The 20,831-nt window shown below is 34.6% G+C and overlaps 1 protein-coding gene across 4 annotated transcripts in view; it reads left to right on the forward strand.

The window, feature by feature from the left end:
* The window catches only part of LOC108721947 (retinal guanylyl cyclase 2), a 45,871-nt gene extending 30,470 nt beyond the window's left edge, over positions 1 to 15,401 (forward strand). Inside the window, exons 8-24 of one of the 4 annotated variants that reach the window (XM_018446785.1) lie at positions 560 to 935; positions 2,306 to 2,604; positions 3,053 to 3,155; positions 3,684 to 3,786; positions 4,846 to 5,034; positions 5,814 to 5,894; positions 5,980 to 6,156; positions 6,556 to 6,715; positions 7,198 to 7,347; positions 8,248 to 8,419; positions 8,830 to 8,970; positions 9,213 to 9,405; positions 9,693 to 9,864; positions 10,342 to 10,612; positions 11,837 to 11,848; positions 12,765 to 13,351; positions 14,101 to 15,401. In XM_018446785.1, the coding sequence (XP_018302287.1) occupies positions 560 to 935; positions 2,306 to 2,604; positions 3,053 to 3,155; positions 3,684 to 3,786; positions 4,846 to 5,034; positions 5,814 to 5,894; positions 5,980 to 6,156; positions 6,556 to 6,715; positions 7,198 to 7,347; positions 8,248 to 8,419; positions 8,830 to 8,970; positions 9,213 to 9,405; positions 9,693 to 9,864; positions 10,342 to 10,612; positions 11,837 to 11,848; positions 12,765 to 13,351; positions 14,101 to 14,351 (3,437 nt within the window). In that variant the 3' untranslated portion in view covers positions 14,352 to 15,401. Of the gene's footprint in view, positions 1 to 559; positions 936 to 2,305; positions 2,605 to 3,052; positions 3,156 to 3,683; positions 3,787 to 4,845; positions 5,035 to 5,813; positions 5,895 to 5,979; positions 6,157 to 6,555; positions 6,716 to 7,197; positions 7,348 to 8,247; positions 8,420 to 8,829; positions 8,971 to 9,212; positions 9,406 to 9,692; positions 9,865 to 10,341; positions 10,613 to 11,792; positions 11,849 to 12,764; positions 13,352 to 14,100 lie in introns of those variants that run through there. The other 3 variants (XM_018446787.1, XM_018446788.1, XM_018446789.1) reach the window with 3 other exon arrangements.
* The last annotated feature ends 5,430 nt before the right edge of the window (positions 15,402 to 20,831 follow it).

Raw genomic sequence — 20,831 nt, forward strand, 5'->3', positions numbered from 1 at the left:
AAATTATTAATTTATCGAAAATATATGGAATTTTTATTGAATATTTATCCAATTAGATATATGTACTCAACGGATCATTTTTGTGATCATGTCTAAAATATGTATATATGGCAGTTACCATACTACTGAATCTAATCCCTTAATGCTAAGCACATAGAACTTACTAATAAATTAAGGTTGATTTATTAACGAGATCAAAATGCTATAATAGATCTGAAATATAATTCCCCAAATAATATTAATGTGATTAATATCACTGTGATTTTTTTATATATTGATATTCACGAAGGCCACTCTTATAAAAGGATTAAAAATAGATAATTAGATATATTTTTTATCTTTTCCTCTTTATATCCATGATAATTGAATTAATCAAATCCAATAAATCATCGCAAGTAATAATACCAAACAACAAATAATTCCATTATGATTGGAAATTGCCCGTCCAAACTCTTTTTCGTTTGAACTTTTTATTTGTTTACCCCTTCGCGAGTATTTCATATTGCTTTTTACGTCATGCATGTCCAGGCACACAAACCTTATCTCTTTTTTGTGCCAGCTACGGTGCTCTGTCTGCCATTGCTCGACGAGATGACGAGTCGCGTTCTGATCGAATTGAACGTCGCATGGCAAACGCACATCCAGAATTCCGTCATTCTGATGATCCACACGGAGGATATCGACCTCTTTCTACCGAGAGACGACTCGCCGCCCTCGTCGCTCCCCACTGATCCATCAACCTTGGTCCACTCAGCGATTACTCAGTCTTCCAATTTTTCTACCTCAAATGTAACTCGCGCTGACCCGTATGCGACGCCGGAGAGAGACGAGAGAATGCAGAGGATGCAGCATACCGCACGAAGATTCGCCCCACCAAGGAATCTCAGCAGCACCATGATAGAGAATCTACTTGTGGTTGCGCCGCTTGATCAGAGGTAATCAATCATTAACAACGTTAACGGGGATACTTTATTGACGTGAGTAGTTGCGAGTTTGGGATATTCTGAAGCCGCGAAATATTACAGTTTCTTCACGGAATATAAAATTAGACTCTTCAAAATATTAACTAACATAAAGATATAGACTATTTTGTTATAGTTTTAATCATAAATAATAAAATGTTATATAAGTATTACATAAATAATAAAATCAATTTTAATTTTCTTATTAATTGATTTTGAAAACAATGCAAAAGGTCTTATATAATATTCATAAATTTTATAAATTCAGCTTTCCTTCTTGGATTCAAATTTGCTTTCATTGCATTATCTCACAGTAAACGATATACACCGTTTATTAGAGGTATATATCGTTCGTGATGAATAAAGTTCTCTCTGCGTCATGAATACTTTTTTAGAAACCTCGCAAAATGAATCAACAAATTAAGACTCAAGTCTTAATTATTATTAATAATTGCAATTAAGTCATCCGCAAATGTCGTAGTTGAGCAAGAGTGTAGCAACAGATTATGAATAATTCTGCAGTCACGTTGGCAAATTAATTAACTCCGTCCTCAAAATTATGTAATTAATCACTTGTTCTTCAGAGAACATTTGTAGCTTATTTTCTTCGTATACTTAACAAGAAGGGATATAAGTACTAATACTAAAGAAGATTTATAATGGCAAAAATTCCATGTTGCCTAGAATCCTTCCAAGATGAAGTTTTATAGATCCTCGGAATATACGCAAAAAATATTTACATACCGTAATGCAAGCAACAGCTTTTACCTTTTTAGAAGCACTTATGTATGTATTCATAATAATTAAAAATGTATAACTTTGTCAAAAACATCATATGAAACTATATTGCGGTAAATTAATGTTAACGTATTAAAAAAATACGATTGCAAAATATGATGAAACAACTGTTGTGAAATATTTACTAAAATTCTCTCTAACATTATTCGTTTCCTTTTAGTTTGAAAATATTGACAATTTATTTAAAGTGAGTCATATTTTTACTTACAATTGCATTAATTGTTTAACACAAATCTAATAGACAGAATTCGAATGGAATATACACATGATTGTCTAGAAGTCAGCTGAGAAGTCGACCTTAATTGAAAGACCTCCCTTGTTGGGTCGAGGCATTAAGGCCGTAATTACGAAATTCCTTCTGACGGTCCTGAATTATAATACAAATCGCGCCTGTTGAATCATCGAGCCGAGTTAATTGTAGGCGTCGATCCATGTAATTCGCCCCGTGATTAACTTATGGGAACAGCCAGTGTCCTCGGCGCAGCAGAGCGTCGCGACGTCGCGTCGCCTTCACAAGAGACGCTTTCTCCCGGTTTCTTATGCAGGTATGACGTGAAGAAGGTCCTCAACGGCACGCAAGATTACGCGACGTTGGCGTTGTTCGATCGACTGAACGAATCACTGACCGTGTTAACACGTGATAACAGCAGTCTTGACAGCCACAACAACAAGATGTACACGTATGCCCTGATGAATTGGCGTGACGTCGGCTGGGAGCCAATCCTTGCGGTAGTCGAACGGCATCAGCAATTTCTGGTCCAACAGCTGACGCCAAGCGCGGTAGCATTTCTCAACATCGAGGCGCCCGATTTGCCGTCTTGCGACATCGACGGCGATTGCCCGAGTAAGTTCACAGGAAATGCAATAATAGACACATTCGCGTCTGTCTCTTTACGTGACAATTTTATCGTATAATTAATATGACTGAGAACAATAATATTATATTTCAAATGGAAAATCGCGTAATAACGGTGTAAACCAGTTTCTTTGTGGATGATGTACAATTAATAATGCAATGTACATGTTATGGAAGCGACATTAAAAGAAAGAAATTATTTATTGAGTTTTTTATCTACAATGCACGATGCTGATACAACTGCGTTGCGATATGATCGGGGAAGATACTGTCAAAAATAGGACGAGGTAATTGCGGTATAGGGTAAAGCTCTAAGGAAGGGTCCTTCCTTTGTACCTTTCACCACTGATCGGAATCAATAGACAGCTCCCTCGATTCCGAAAATATCGCCCGATAACCCCTAATGAGGTAATGCAGTGCATTAATTATTTAACAGATGGCTTGGCCGACATGTCTTTCCGTACCACACATATCGTAGCTATTATTCTGGGGTCGCTGCTGTTCACCTTTGTCGCCATCGCCGTCGCGATTATAATCCGGTGAGCGATCACTTTATCACGTTATACATCACATCGTTTATAGTCCGTAGTCAAACCATAGAAAATGCGTCAACGCTCCCATTTCCCCTAATCACCAGAAATACTTCTTCTTTATTTCTGATGCGTAAATGTACAGTTTTAGAATTAATGGCAATTTTTCAAGGGCATGTCCTGAGTTTTGATTTTTGAAATTGATTAGCGTTTTTCTAATTTTTATTGAATAAAACAGACAAATTACGAAATCTTCTCGATCTAACAAATTGTATCTTCAATGTACTTTAATAAATGTAAGCAAAAGATATATTACTAAATATATTAAGATATATTTAAATCAGTATTACTTAATACAGATTTAAATTATTTATCGCTACAAAATGTCAATATACAAAATAGAAAGCATTCAATAAAAATATTCCTGAAATTTTCAACGATTTTCCAAGCATTTATATACATACATACTTCATAAAATTCTCAGATCCTTGTAATTCTTAAAATTTAATACATGGATACGTTGAAAATTTATTGTAGGAAGCGACTGCTTAAGAAAAGAATGTCCAAAGGTCCGTACAAAATCATTCTAACGACGTCGGATTTCGTTTTTCCTCAAGTGCCTCCAGTAGATTCCAGAACGGTGAGTGGAATTTTATTCACGACATGACAGGAGCTTTTAATCCTTTCCTTTCAGTGCCGCAAAAAGGATTAAAGAATCCTCGCGTAGAGTTACTGGAGTTATTAATGAAGTTCCTTAGTTGCTTCTTTTATCAATGTCTTTGATCGTTCCTTTGTGAAATATTCCGCAAATGGCGTGAAAGATATTAATATCTGTTACTAAACTTGTCGATAAGTTTACGTTGTTATAAAAATTATGTGGTGTTCACGTATTATACGTCTAAATAAAATCATAAGCCGACGTCCTATATGGTGAAAACAATTTTTCACTGTCGTTGAAATTGTGGATTCGTGTTAGCACTGCGGACTAACTTTACTTTGCGGGAGAAATTCTTCTTAATATGACGCAACAGAACGTTCCGTACGAGAAGGCTTGCAAGGTCTTGATAGGATATATATTTTACCCGAGAGAGAATGGTCGCTATATGAGCTCCTAAATTATTTGTCTCACGTAGTAGAAATAGCTGATAAAAATGCTAAATGTCACACCGTGGCACCAGTTCACACGACTTAATTGAACCGCTGAGCGGACTTTAAGCACCTCTATACACTAGTACATTAAACGTTATGAATACTCGTAATCTTCACTTTAAAAAGTGATATTTTTTTATAATTTGGACTCTATTCAACGACTACATGCTTGACATAAAAGAATGATGTGAATTTCATATTTCTTATAGAACGTGATTTTTCTCAAAGAAAAAAATTTATATTCACAAATTACTATAAAAAATGTACATAAAAGAGATATTTGTAAAGCATAAAACAAAAACGATGAGTGCTTTACATAGCATTCTGCATAGCTTATTTAAGCATGTAAAGTATTATATTACCTAGCTTCGATTTCTCGTTTCTATACTTAGGTACAGTTTTTTTTTTTTGTGTCAAAGACTACGCGGAGTTGAGATTTCGGTAAATATTCTCTATATGCTCGAATCTATTACTTTGCATCTTACTTTGCATTCAAGTGACTTCCACGATAAGACGCACTTTATCACATACGACTCGTGCGTGTTCTCAGGTAGACGAAGGCATCGAGGCGATGCTGTGCTGCTGGCTGCAGCAGTTGCAGGAGTTTGGCGGGCCGGAAGTCGAGAAACCGGATCTGCTCCAGCTCGGAAGCGTGAACTCGCTGAGGCCATACCTGCAGGCCAGCGGCGGGAACATGCCGAGGCATACCTTCTTCAAGGATCCTCGCGCTAGATATAACGTGAGTATATGTATGTAACACGATGTGCCATTTAACAATCACGCCCGGATACACTTCGCGTCCTCCTCGTCTGCAAAACTCGAACGCTACATCTTCGATCCTCTTTATCTCGATTTTATCTTGGCTACAGATTTTAATCTTTGTTGAACGAGTTCCCGTGTTGATCTAGTTAGGATCTACTAACTAATATAATTTATGAGGAGCGACACGAGGAGTGCGATGAAAGATCGTGAAAATAGTTCACCAATATTTTCTAGTGTCCAATTTTATACCGTTCCTGTGTGTATATAAAAAGAGATTAGAACGAGAATCAGTGGGGAAAAAGAAGTCTTGGGATGTCCCATATATCTACTTTCAAGGCGTTATCGGTATTCTACATTGTATACCTTCACCCTTGCAAACAATTTCACCCTTGATCACTTCCGAGAATTTTCTGCTTAACATGATGCACGATATTATCCGACAACGCTAAGAATATATATTCTCGAGACACATATCGATATTTATTTTCATGCGTAATAGACATCAGTCATACGGTGACACTGATTAATGCCGTAAGTTTTGGAATACGATCGGAGCGATAAGAACCTTTTAAACCTAATGAAGATTGATAAGACAATATTAAAACACGTTACAACAGCTGCGAGCTAATCTTCGATTATTTCAATGTCAAACTCTTTTTTCTCTGGGTGATATAAGTCAATATGTTACAAGATTCAATGGATATAATGTTATATATATTAATGCTCGAGTTAACAATCCGTTTTGATTTCTGATAGGGTGACTTGGTTCAATTGAAGGAGCTGCCCTTTCAAGGTACGTTCGAACTGAAGAGCAAGGCCATGGACGTGCTGGTCACGGTAAAGGCGCACATCCTTTTATTCATTCCTCTGAGTTAGATTCGATCAAGTTTCTCTCCACTTCCACGTTTCTACTTTTGAGCAGATCCACGGACTGCGACACGAGAACCTCAATCCTCTGATTGGATGCCTTAACGAACCTACGAGACCCTGTCTAGTATCGGAGTACTGCTCGAGGGGCTCCCTGGAGGACGTACTTGTCCAGGATGAGATTAAACTCGACTGGTCCTTCAGATTATCCTTACTTACCGATCTTGTACGGGTAAGTACAATCTGGAACATGATACGTTAAATATAAGTATTGCCAAGAAGATTCCGAGAAATCAAAAAGATTAGAATTAACCGAAAAATTTTGAAGGATACATTTATATATATTTCATTGCCATTTTATTTTTAATTAATATATATATATAATAAGAATAATATAAAGATTAAAATAGAACATTGAATGTTCAACACGTGTACAATTTTAAAAATGTTAAAATTATTGTATTATATAAAATGGTCAAATAAGGTTTTAAATTTTTATTTCGATGATAAGTTAATAATTTCAAGAGTTTCGAACTTAAAATTGATTCTGGGTACATTCCAAAACTATGATAATTTTGATTCTGTGTATACTCCGAAACTATGATAATTTTGGATGGCTTGTTTGCTTCAGGGTATGAAATATCTTCACAGCACTCCAATACGCGTCCACGGCTATCTCACGTCGCGAAATTGCGTGATCGATGCGAGATGGGTCTTAAAAGTTACCGATTACGGTCTGCCTGCATTTTATGAAGCTCAGAATATAGTACCGCCAGTGAAAACAGCTCGAGGTAAGCTTGCTATGCTTCGACTTCTGTTTTAACTCATTATACCTTTTTCATGTGTATTCTTCTTGTATATTCAATGTGATTTTTCGTAACATGGAAAATTTTAATTAAAACTTGGATAAACAAAAAAGGTTGTAATATCTTTTACAGTCCCTCAAGAATATCATATTATTATAAATTTATCTTTAGATTTACTTTCTGAATTGAATGAAGATTGCATTTCGCACTCATCAAGACGCTATTATTTAAGTGTTTGCGCGCTGTTTAGAATTTCGAGATACTATTTGAGATACTTAAGTTATAAAGTTTCACTAATTAAAAGTTAAACTGCATGCTTTATACTAATATTCAGACCGAGAATCAGGGTTTCGCATTACTTTAGAAGGTAGGATTATAGCAGGGGAGTGAAAATAGAATTAAAATAAAATTAACATTAGCGAGCCGCTATTAATTTTGTTAATGATTATCGGCTTACTGTTGAATAGATCTGTTATGGACCGCGCCGGAATTGCTTAGGCATCCGAATTTACAGAAAAAGGGAACCCAGCCGGGAGATGTTTACAGTTTCGGAATTATCATGCAAGAAGTCGTTGTACGCGGAGAACCATTTTGTATGCTCGCCCTATCTCCGGAAGGTAATGTGTGTGCGATGTGTAAGTAGATGGTCACAGCACCTCACGTATAGTTATTTTAAAAAGCTTATTCTAGGAAAGGAACTGAAAAGTGTTGTCCAGAAAGCTTAAAATCCATTTACGTTTCAGAAAGCTTAAAATTCATTTACGTTCCTTTATCTCATAATGACATAACTATAAACGTAATCTCTGAAACTTAAAGTATCTCACTCTCTTAAAGAATGAAAATTGAGCTACTCTTTTCAAAACTGGCTTAATTTTCACTCTTATTTAGAGTGAGATTTCGCTCCAAAGAATTGAGAGAGTAAATTTAACTCTATACATGCAATTAAAAAATATAACTATAAAAATGAAATTTTATTCTTTGTGTTGTGAGCATTTATTATACTTAAATGTTAACAAACTTTTGAAGATACATGAAGATCCATTTTTTCTATTATTTCAAATCTGAAATAATAAGATAGATCGGGAAAAATGTATTTATATCTTTCTATCAATTATTTCTAATCGTAATAAATTATTGATTTGAAAGGTCAGGATGCAAATGATACTTAATACGATAATTACTCCGCAAACGTCTCATATTACATTTACGTAAATTATATTTATCGAAAAAATAGAATTGTAATAAATGAATGAGAAATGAATTAAGAATAAATCAATTCTTCGCACGTATCGTTTTTCGATAAAATAATTAATGGCAAATTAGAACTCAGATTTTGCTGCAAATTAAATATGTATCCGCTAATTTATCGATATTGATTATTTAAGAATTATTTCACAAACGTGGAACTCTTTGAAATCTTGCAACCGTGCAGTCGATTGTTAGCGATTTGAAATTCTGACGCTTTACAGTCACTATGTTTGAGGACTGAAATATTAGGCATTTCACCTGTCTCGCAGATATAATCGAGAAAGTAATGAAGCCACCACCCCTGATAAGACCATCAGTCAGCAAAGGCGCTGCACCACCAGAAGCCATAAACATTATGCGACAGTGCTGGGCAGAAACCGCTGAAATGAGGCCCGATTTTGATGACGTACATGACCTCTTCAAGAAGCTAAATCATGGGAGGTAAAATCGGTATTCGACCATACTTCCTTGAGGCACTATGCCTTGTGTCTTTCGAATGGAAGTATTCGATATAACTTCGACCAGTCAAAAGCTGTGCTGTCAAAATCCAATTCTCGCAGATCTAATCACAATTCAATAAAACTGAATATAATTTTAGTTCCGATTAGATAAAGATTTCATTTTTAATAATATTAGTTACAAATTTTTACTTGCGCCAATATAAACCTCAGCAACTAAATAATAAGTAACTAAATAATTGATTTATTATATATATTTAGAAAACAGATTTTTATCAATTTAAAAAAAATATCTATTTTTTAGCTTTTAATGTCATGTAACTTAACAAAACAAGTTATATTTTGATAATAATTGAAAAGATATTGTTGTTAGACATCGCATTTTATTTTCAGAAAAGTAAACTTCGTGGACACGATGTTTCAAATGCTCGAGAAGTACTCGAACAATCTGGAAGAACTTATTCGTGAGCGTACGGAACAGCTTGACATGGAGAAAAAAAAGACTGAGCAATTATTGAATAGAATGTTACCTAGGTAAACAATGGAAACGTCCAAAAATTTTATTATTTTATAAAAATAATGTTGTCAGAATTGGTTGGATACAATTATTGTTGATATTAAATTTTAATAATTCATTTCTCAATTGCTTAAGAATTAGAACTGAAAATTGACAAATTTTTGCAAAATTAATGATTCGTTCAAAATTTTTTTAATTGACAAATTGATTTAATTTTAATGTTTTTAGAAAATTAGTGTAATTGTCTCGATATTTCTAGTTTGGTCGCCGAAAAACTGAAGCTCGGCATGCCTGTCGATCCTGAAGAGTTTCGCGAAGTTACCATTTACTTCTCGGACATCGTTGGCTTCACAACGATATCCGCGCGTTCGACGCCTTTTCAAGTGGTTGATCTTCTCAATGATCTGTATACTTGCTTCGACGACACGATTAATGCGTACACGGTTTACAAGGTAATCGTAATGAATGAATGTTGTAGTCATATCGTTTTTCGACAAGTTTATTTATAAATAATTCTTTTAATATGAAGATAAAATAGCGTAATTATATGTGCAAGAGAATACATTACACAATGTAAAATGATAAAATATTAAACATAATTTTATCAGGAAAAAATATGTTTTAAATAAAAATTGTACTTGGATATTACTTTTCCAAAACTTCAATTTTTTTAAAGTTAAGAAATTATTTTGTCAGAAGATTGTCGGATTCCGATATTATAGAATGCATATTCGATTAGGTGGAAACTATCGGGGATGCCTACATGGTTGTAGGCGGTTGCCCAGTAAGAATACCTGATCATGCAACTCAAGTAGCAACCATGGCGCTTGACCTGTTACATCAGAGTGGAAAGTTCAAGTTAAAACACCTTCCGGACACTCCGCTTAGATTACGCATTGGTCTTCATACGGGTTAGATAATTAAATAATTTCTATACTTAATTTTATCATTTCGTAATCATTTCATAATCGTTAAAAGTAGAATAATCGGAAGATAGAATTTCTATCTTAGACACTTTTATTTTATTTTCAACCCTTTTTTGACTGTTAAAAAGCTGATATACTATAATTCATTATGATCACAATTAAGGTCTTATTGTTTTAATTGACTTTTATTTTTTTGTTTTAATTAATATTTAATCAATTAACTCTTAATTAAATTTAACTTTGACAATTTTGCGATGGAAACAAGTTTCAATAAATTATCGATTGAATTTTCTTACTTGTAGATTTATATTGTCTCTAAACATTACGCTGATCAAATCAGTGCTGACAAAGCAAATCCGAATGATATGCATTTTTTAATCAGCATTTCTTTTATCGTGAAAACGTTTTCATGTTCCTCAGTCGAAATATTAAAGAAAGGAATTCACTTTTCCTCCTTGTTAGGGCCGTGCTGTGCCGGCGTAGTAGGTTTAACAATGCCGCGTTATTGCTTGTTCGGTGACACCGTGAATACCGCGTCGAGGATGGAATCGACTGGGGCGCCGTGGCGTATTCATCTAAGCCAGGCAACAAGGGATCGATTAACGCAGGTTGGTGGATACCACATCGAATACCGCGGGCCCACCGATGTCAAGGGTAAAGGCAAGATGCCGACCTACTGGCTTCTCGGCAAGCAGGGTTTCGACAAGGAGCTCCCCAAGCCGCCACCCCTTAGGTAAGCCATTCCATCGGAAACATTTTCCGAATTCCCACCCCACCAGCATGTCCTATCCCACTCAACAGCACGCCTCAAGTTCCTACAAGCCCGGGTCATCTAAAAGTACTCGGGACGTGATTTAACGTTTTACGTGTATCCGGCAGGCCTTGTTAAATTCAATTTATTGCGATAAGTCTTTTCCCTTTCGTGATGTTATCTCTTTCTTTTATCACGCTCGAAATGTAACGTGACGAAGGTATTCCAAATAAGTTCCCGGGTACCTTCAGCTTACGAAGTATATCGCGCTAGGTATCATGAAAAAAAAGGATCGAATTTAATCAACAAAGTTAGCACGTATTCCTTTGATTAAGTGTCAGAGAACACCAAGGAACGCGCTCGAGAGTTTTTAATTATGTAACAATGAGTTACGCGTTGCAGGTTACCCGTACTTTATGTGCGTTAAGATCCTCCCAACAACCGCGCGACTTTTACCTCATATTTTATTACTTATAATTGTTCGACGTACTCGCGAAAGTGATATAACAAAGTTTTCTCTCCCGTACGTTAACTATTCTTTTATAACACCCGGGAGCAAAAAGTGACCTACTCCGTAACGTGCGTACAAGCGTATAAGCGTATAAGGTAGAAAAGTCTGGTATTCTGAAAATTAACGTTTATATTATGCAGGGTGTTTCCGATCTGACGTGTAACCTTTCAACCGCGAATCTAAGAAAAATAACTATCTCACAAAATTCAAGGAAGTTTTATGTTTCGCACGATGATGTAAAGCGGAGAAGAAATTAAATAATTTACTCCTGTTATAATTTATGTACAAGTGATAAAAAAAGAAGTTTTATCTGTAATTAATTTCAAATGGACGCGAAAATTTAATTGTTCCCCGGGAAAAAAATGTTTTATATAAAATTATATAAAATTATATACAATCTTATATATAATTGTATATAAATGGACATATTTTATAAAATTAAATATAACTGAAATGCATATTTATATAGCAAAATACTATTTAAAATGCATCACAAATTAAATTAATTGAATTCGTTATTTATTTAATAATGCGTCATAATAATTTGAATGCGTGCCATGAGTAAATTTGATAAAAAGACGTTCCATTTATTTCCATTTTCTCTCTTCGCGCATTTTTCATACAATTTTATTTGCATCATTTCATTTCCAGATATTTAATGCTTTTATCTGTTGTTATTCTGCTGCCACACTTAGGGAGAACCATGGGTGAGTAGACTTTCATATAAATTATTCAACATTCAGATCCATCATATTATTGCTTCACGTTAGATAAATATTTTTTCATGATAAACACACTAATGTAACGAAAGCTTTGATATTAATTTCAGTATTATTTGCCTAATATCTTCCACCATAATTATTTATTAAATTTTTTATCATCTTAAAAAACTCGAAATTTTTATAAAAACGATTCAGCACAAATTTTTATGAGTCAGTTAACAAGCAACGTAAACTAAAATGAGAATGTAAAAATGCAGCGCATGAATAAACATATACCAGAGACCATCACCATCAAAACGACGTTTACGTCAAAATGTCAATTACTGTAAAAGTTGCTTCTCAGGCCCTTACTAGAAGTTTAATCCTTCATCGCCTAAAGTTAAGTCTGTCCTTCCGTGATGTAATCATATCATTCCTCGGATGTAGCTATAATCACTTTTATAACTTTCCCATTTCTGTCAGCTCTCCACGAGCGATACCGGCACTAAAACGGCGCGGCGCCACGTTCATGAATAAACACCCATACGAAACATCTGGGTCCACCAGCGTCAAAATGCCGTTTGCATCGAAATGTCAATTTACGCGAAAAATTCTCAACATCCTGCATTCCAGCATATGAACCGTTCGGCGGAAAATAGCGGTATACAGAAGTAACATAAACTTTCGATGTATACCAATTTTCATATACTAGTACTTCGGGATGACATAAAATTTGAGTTCTTTTCTCCTATACAGAACCATAAAAACTGTAATAAAAATTACATTTTAAATTTATTAAATTTTCACAAACGTATCTTCTATCTTTTATTTTTCGTTCTTCAAAATGTAAGAAATAGCTTACAGTGACTATTCTGTCCAGCGGTTCATACATTTCCCTCTGAATTTCCTGAATTTTCTGAAGGCTCGACGAAAATCTCATGCTGGACAGCCACCAGAACGGAGTTGGTACCTTGGCGTGCCCCCAGCTACCGGTAATCCCGTCGCAGGACGAGACGCACGAAGAACCGACGAGCCCTGATGAAGTCAAACCCGACCGCCAGGAGTCCGTCAGCAGCGGAGTCACTACTGGCAGTAGTCGAGCCGCGTCTTTCGAGGAGGCCAGCACTAGGAAAGTCGCCGTGTCCGTACACGACGAACGCACGTTACTGCCGAGCTATTCTTTGAAGTCCGCCAACGACTTCAGCGAGGTGTTACAGGGCAAGCAGGACACAGTGACGAGAACGAGCGAAGCGATTCATAGCGGCATGACCAAGAGCACGTCCAGCGACAACCAGGCTTCCCTCGGCGTATCATCCTCGGTGTCTAGTGCTGATCCGCCCACGGTTCTCCTCGGTGCCTCTACCAGCTCACTTACGTCGATCGCAAGCTCGGCAGCGTATCGACAGCCACTGACCAGGCATCGTCGCTTCGCTCCTGGATGCATTGATGAGAACGATCTCAGTACACCGTACAATCATTACAGATGTCTGTCGCCCAACGAGTATCACGGTAGGTGTTAAGAAATTTGAGAATCTTTTATTAATTCTTTATTTTTGGAAACTTGAAGTCTGAAAATTAATTATTCATTCGAAATCAAACTCAATGATTGATTAATAAATGTTGTCTTCTGAATTTGAGAATTTTTAGTTGTAAGATGAAAGTCTCAAAACATATGAAGAAAAGATATTTCAAGATATCTGACTTTAATTTTGGTGATTGAATTATTTATATAGGTATAAATGAGATTTAATAAATTTATATATATATACATATATGTATGTATATATATATATATATATACACATACATACAACATCGCTATCTTTCCCGTATGTCAATTTAAGATATTTTTACAATTACACTCCGTCTCGACTGTGCTGCTCTTTGTACACATTAGGAAACTTCTCATTCGCAGAGATTAGCTTTACGACATAATAATTGTTATGCACAATCTTACATAGACCGAAAGTACTTCCGATCATTGTTTAATGAAAGGTCTCGCAGTAATTTTAGAGTATTGTTCACGCTAGATCAAATATTTGGTGGCATCCCAGCTCTCTAGGTGCATAAATACGTATATTTCTACCGTTACGCTGAACACTCTGTATATATGTATACCTTTATCTGCATTTAGATTATTACTTTTTATTGAAAAAATATTGAATTGTACTATTTCTAATATTATAAAAATATATGGGATTTGCAATTGACGTTGATCTTGCGTCCCTAACAGATCACATTACTTTTTCTGATTTCAGCGAAAGGCCCCGGATGCCGAATGCTCAAGAGGCAATTCAGCCTGGACCGTCCGGATGAACCGGTGTCCATAATCCCGGAGCAGCTCCCGCCGAGGTCAACTCCTCGCCTCTACAAGCAAAATAGCGCGGGCGCGGCCAACGACTTGGAGAGAATCGAGGAAGTGCCACCGGCCACTCCTAAGCCCCTCCTTCAAAATTATCGTCACGCTGCTTCCGTATCCCTTTCCGTCGAGTCCCTATCGTTACGTTAAAATACCTGTTGAGAAAAGTTTTACAAGTAGAAAACCGAACATAATACGACGTTCATCGCGTACGAACGTATCACATTTGGAGCAGCAAACGATTCATGTGGATGACACGCAAAGAATCGCTTTTACGATTAATTGACAAAAAGTCATATAAACGAAAGATTGAAATACAGTTTTATAACTATAGGTCTCTATTTCTAGAGAAAAACAAGAGATCTCGGTTAAATTGAAATTAGAAGTTAGTCAATGTTGACGACACCGACCCTTGACGATCGAGAAAGAAATGTTGATTTGGAAATTTGATCGCAATAATTTATCTTTGAGGATCCATACCTTTCTACGAGAATGCGTAATAGGATACGATTGCTGTGACTTGTTGCTGCTCCGTATTCTGATCTATATGTACATTGTATTGATGTTTGATAATACCCGCAGGCAGGGGATCGAACGAATGCAATCCGAGATAGAGATTTAATGGTTTAGGCATATGTTGTTTACAAATAATCGTTGGTGCAAAGAAAAACTCCCTAGAACTTATGAGTAATCTGCTCTTTTCTCCAACGTGTCTGTATATATCTATCAATTTTACATGCTTCAACGATAACGATAACATGTTTCATCGATAACTTCCGCTCAACGACGCTGTCATGCATCTACGATCCTCGATGCTGAATTATTAGTAGCCCAGATAGTAGATATTTAACGGATCCTCTTAGACATCTATATTAGACATTTATCGAACGTTCAAATGGTATGCAGTATTCAGAATTCTGAATATCTTGGATGTCCAAGAGGTTCCATTAAATTTTTATGTCTAAATTTATGAACTAGATATAACTTGATTCCTTTAATAGAACGTCGAAATCTTAAACAAGTAATGTACTTCTCGTGTTTTCAGGTTTTTCACAATACTGCGTAAGAATAATCGTTTTTTACCTTGCAAAAATGAAAACTTGTCCTCTCTCCCACAGTCGTCAACGAGCGTATACCTTCGCTAGATGTATCCCTAAAACATCTCCTTAAAGCAGACCTGCCCAATTTGAGCTCCGGAGTCAAAACGCAAAGCTACAAATTCAATGTGAGTAAGATTTTAGGAACTATAAAGTGTTGATAAGCGTCACTCAGATGAGTATCAACACTTTACAGTTCTCCAAATTTTATCCACATTGAATTTTTTTACGTCGATAGCTTTGCATTTTGGATCCGGAACTCAAATTGGACAGATCTGCCCTAAAGCGAAAATCTAAAATCGATTTTACTGAGTGGAATTTTAATGTTAGAAAATCATTCCACGTATTTTGTGGAAGATATAAGAAAGTTCCAATTTCATAAACTTAAATCTGGATCTTAGACTAATAAAGGCAAGACAGATAGCAAGATAATTATATACAAAAGGAAAAGTATTTAATTAATTAATCAGACGTTTATAATTTTTTGCTAAATATATCTCGATATAAAAATTATTCTTCAAGAAAGAGCCGTTGAATATATTGCTCTCGTACATACACACACACATATATTGTATATAGGCCCGTATTCAGAACGCGCGTACAACGATGTTAGCGCGCTAACATGCTATACTTTACGCATATTATAGCAATTCGGAGACAAAAGCGCGCTCTTATCGATAAAAGCGCGTTCTGAATACGGACCATAGTCTTTATGTAATAATTATATTTCGATCGAAACTCACGATGGACTATAATGTCAATCGAGAAAGAAAGTTACATAGGAAAGTTACATAGGAAGTAATTAACTATCATCTCTCAATTATGGCAATAGAGAAGTACTTCGTCGATCAGCAGGTATGTAAATATAAATGTGATTAATATTGTTGTTATTTCCGGCCTAATAATTTCATGATGAAATCTTCGATGTAGGTTTTCACGGTCTTCGGTGGATTTTGTAATAGCGAATGGATTAACGAAAAACATTATTCTCTTAAAGCGTGAGCGTTGTGTGCAAAAAATGGATAATTCAGTCATGAATAAATAAAGACTTTATCCATATTTAAATAAAAATTTTACATGCAAGCAGATAAAGTATAATTATTTTTATAATAAAACCTATTTTTTTCTGTTTTATTTTGTAAATTTAACATTTAAAAAGTAAAATATTTTTGAATATTTTAAATTAAAAATCCTTTAAATAAATAGGATAATTTTTTTCCATAAAGAATCGATTAAGTACTATTCCTTTCTAGCAACTTTGTAACATTTATTATTAATTATTTTTATGACCAACTTTTAGATCAAATTTCTACATTAAATTTAAGTTAACTTAAAATTTGATAAAAAGATACAGTTTATATTTGTAATTTAAAGCTTAATCATTTAAATAAGTTGTGTGATATGTATTAATGACATTAGTGTTTTGGGACAATCTATATATATATCTATACATCTATACATCTATACGTCATTGTAAGACTTAGATAGTTACAATATCTTTTAATCACTTGCGTTAAGGATTCTCTGGAGCCAATGTAATTACAAGAATTATGACAGAACGGAATTATTCAACTGGCTTTCCTGATTCATCGCTTTAGAAAATCTTGCGGTCGACGAACGAAAATCAATCTTGCGGCGAGTCACGAGTGACATAGAAACGAGATCGGTGACGAGAAGAACTTTCTTGTACGTTCTCGCGCCAAGTGAAATTGCTACGCGGCACGGGTTCTCACTTTATGATCATAAACGTTGGTAATGTCGTGTCAAGCACACGGATGACGGAGTGCGACGTAAACATCCGGAGATCTCCCAGTGATCATAATAGACGATACTTCGATCGGTTTCTCGAATGACGTGCTGTGACTAAGGGATGTACTTTATTGTCGAAATGGGAGTTGTTCGATAAAGCTTCAAATTGTTTATTGATTTCTACACCTCCATTTGAATGTAACTTCTAAATTGCTTTGATCTTATAGCGTTGTGAACAAAACAATTCGACCACACAAAGTTCTTATAAAAGCGTAACATTGTTCTTTGTTTTTAACAATTTTCTAACGGTTGTGTCAATTTGCGTGAAACAAACATTTTTTATAATTATGTAAATATTAGAAGAAACCCATTTTTATTTCAACAAAAAGGTCGTTCTTTCAATACAAAAGATTTATGTATTGAATTAAAATATGCCAACAATACATTTAAACTTTTTAACGTTTGACAATACATAATAAAGAGACGAAGAAATCATAATAAAGACATAATTAAATATTCAAAATGTATACTTTTTAAATCTTCCTCAATGTATTATAGTCGCTTTGTCACGGTCGATTTAACGTCGTTTAAAGAATATAAATTGCAGTAATAAATTAAACGAAAATAGATTAAGAAAATTAGGAAGCTTGACGACGATGAATACGATTCTCAGGCACGAATGGCTGATAACAGAGAGGAAGGAAAGCCACCCTTTTATCGCGAACGACAATCTCCATTGCGCTAATCTCTCGCTTTGGTATCATTTCTAACAATCACGCCAGAATCGGATTATTCCTCTGACTAGTTTCTTTAAAGCAGAGCTGTAAAGCAAATTCATGTTTTGCATGTACCTGAATTCTCTCATATATTCGCTTGTAGAATAACCGAAAAACGAATGTGGTTAGCCACTTCAAAAACTAGAATTCCATATTTAAATATACTCGGGAAATATCCGGATAATACTGCTTATCCGGATAATAATAATACTCAAATATTTACAGCTCTACCGTGAACATCATGTCGTCCATTAAATTTCGTCCGTTTCTTAAAGCAGTTGCCCTAACATCGATGTCCATTCGCAAATCCGACATATTTGAAGAATGTATCGGATGATTATTTGAATAATTATGTAAAGATGTAATTAGTACTTCACATCCACGCCCATCTTTACATACGTGTCAAGGTTCATATTTTTAGCTTCGTCTGTTTTGTTAGGTAGCTTAGCTTCTAGTGATAATTGATTTCACCTTTCGACAAACAAAATTTGAATGCGCGAGCATCGTGGTAATGTATCTTTCTAAATTCTTTAAACGGCTCACGAAACTATCACAACTCTGTATCTGCTTGCCTATCTCGAGATTCAATCTAGTGTTATACCAGCGCCGCTTTACATGGCAGTTTCAACAATTCTGTATCCATACCAATTCAAATACCAAATACGTATACGATGTTGTTTACAACTTTTCACTATATTCTCCATTTACAATAATAAATGTGCGAAAAAGGAGCGAAACAGACGCGTTGCGTATTCCACACGAATATTATTCATCGAAGCGAAATGGTAAACAAGTTAGAATTTTATGAACCATTTTCCCGAATCAAAAGAGGATTCGTTGGACGATAAAGGATTCCTCTTTTATCCGCGGTTTATGAGTCTCGAATCAAATACGCTCATCGAGCCTGATTAGCTTCTCGACGAGTTTTCTTGTTCATTCGGGGTAGAATACTATCCGATCTTTTCTAAATCAGCTTCGACGCAGTCGGTGCTAATCTGGACGACAATCGTTAAAGGATATAATCACATTTTTTAACGTCACCGTAACAATAGTTATCCGATCACTTTCGATGGCTGTCCGTAGTTCGCGCGAGAGAAAGAACTTTTGACAGTTTCGCATAATGCTCTCGCGAATAAAAAGATTGGGTTCATAAATATTCCTTAGCTCGGAACACGTGCGCAAAACATGTACACGTGGTTCGCGTACTCAACGGATATACGTACCTCGATGTAATTCATGTAGTCATGTAGCCCACTAATGTTAGAAATATAAATATAAGTAGTTCGTACTTCGAAGCGATTCGCGTTCCATGCTACAGGCATCCTCGAATTCCACACAAACAGATAGTATACTTTTTGAAAATACTCGATGAATTCTTTGTTATCCAATTTTTATTCTCTTTGCACTTCCACTCGATATTTAATAATTTCCACCCAGAAATATTTTGACTTTTAACATTTTCTTCCAACTTACTTCCACTTTAAGAAGTTTAATAGCGTAAGATGTGCAATATATAACAATCAGAATACAAAACATAACAAGAAAATTAAATATAGATAATATATATATTAATAATGAATAAATAAAGGGTTAAACGGTCAATAAAAATTCTAATTAATTTTGTTAAAATTTTTAATTATCAAAGAGCAGGACTCTTACTATTTACTGTATCTTTCTTAGGAATTTTAATCTAATATATCGTTTAACTCTATTTATTCATGTCATTATTATAAAACGGTAAAAATTAAAAATAATAAAATTGTTAAAACCAAATTAAAGTAAAATGAAATTGGGAAGCGCAAAGAGTTAATACCTTACATTTTTCAGGATGCTTGTCGGTTAATTTGAATTATAATGATCATTTGTTATCATTTGTGGCGTAGCAAATATGCACTTATGCCCACTAGATAATTAAATGACGGCACGTAACATTAGAACGCTTAATTTCTCTACACATTTTTTGCAAACTAATTATAATTTATTAACAAACAAGATACTGAATTAATCTGTTCAATATGACTAATAGAATCCTTTTCTAAATGATAAATACATTAGAAAAATAAAACATATAAACTGCAATCACATCACAAGTGGCTCAAATCGTCGAAGGACAAATTGTGCATTCTCATATTCTAATATTAATAAGTACATTTAACAGATCAATACGAACTTATGTTTCTCTGTTGAGTACTTAAAATTGCAGAATATTCGCTACGCTACTGGCCATTGTTTTCACATCTGTATCTGACTGTGTGAATAGAAGAGAACTTAATTATACACGTATGAATGTTACATGTTAAAAGATGTTATCAAAAGAATATCTAAATACCTAGCGTAGCGATCGATCGAAGACGATTGGATATTTGTATATTTCAGACGCATCGTGCGATTATATACTCGTTATTAATACTTCAATGTTACTCGGTAACATCTTCGGCAATAAAGATAATCATACGGCCGTAAAACTGTTCGTTATATCTCTTGCGTATATATAACAGCAATCCTTTTCCTTTAATAATTTATTGTCGGAAAACACAGTCGATCACAGCGTTGTGCATTTTTCTAATTTACGAAACATAATTCAAAATGAAATTCTCATAAAATAAAGTAAAATTTAACGATAAAAATATATAATTAAATATTAATTATATTCATTATACATACATATACATTAAAAAAATATTCTTATTAAATCAATAAAAGCATTCAACAAGAATGACATTTTAGTGAGACCGAACAGAATTTCTGATTATCATAATCAGAAATTCTGTTTATCATTATCCAAATTCTGATTGGGATCATTTATTAATTCAACAAAATATTTTTTTTTTATTAAAGTGTAGATAAACCACATTAAAAAATCTAAAAATATTGTACCAGAAAAAATTTTGAATTAAAAATAATGTTTTCTATATTTGTTTTGGATTTTTATATTTGTATTTTTTTTTAGCAGAAATAGGAGGAGTACATAGTTTTAATAATAACATTTGAGATATTTACAGGCTGTA

This window comes from Mycetomoellerius zeteki, unplaced genomic scaffold (genome assembly GCF_001594055.1).
Source record: "Mycetomoellerius zeteki isolate Tzet28-1 unplaced genomic scaffold, Tzet1.0 scaffold188, whole genome shotgun sequence".
NCBI lineage: Eukaryota > Metazoa > Arthropoda > Insecta > Hymenoptera > Formicidae > Mycetomoellerius > Mycetomoellerius zeteki.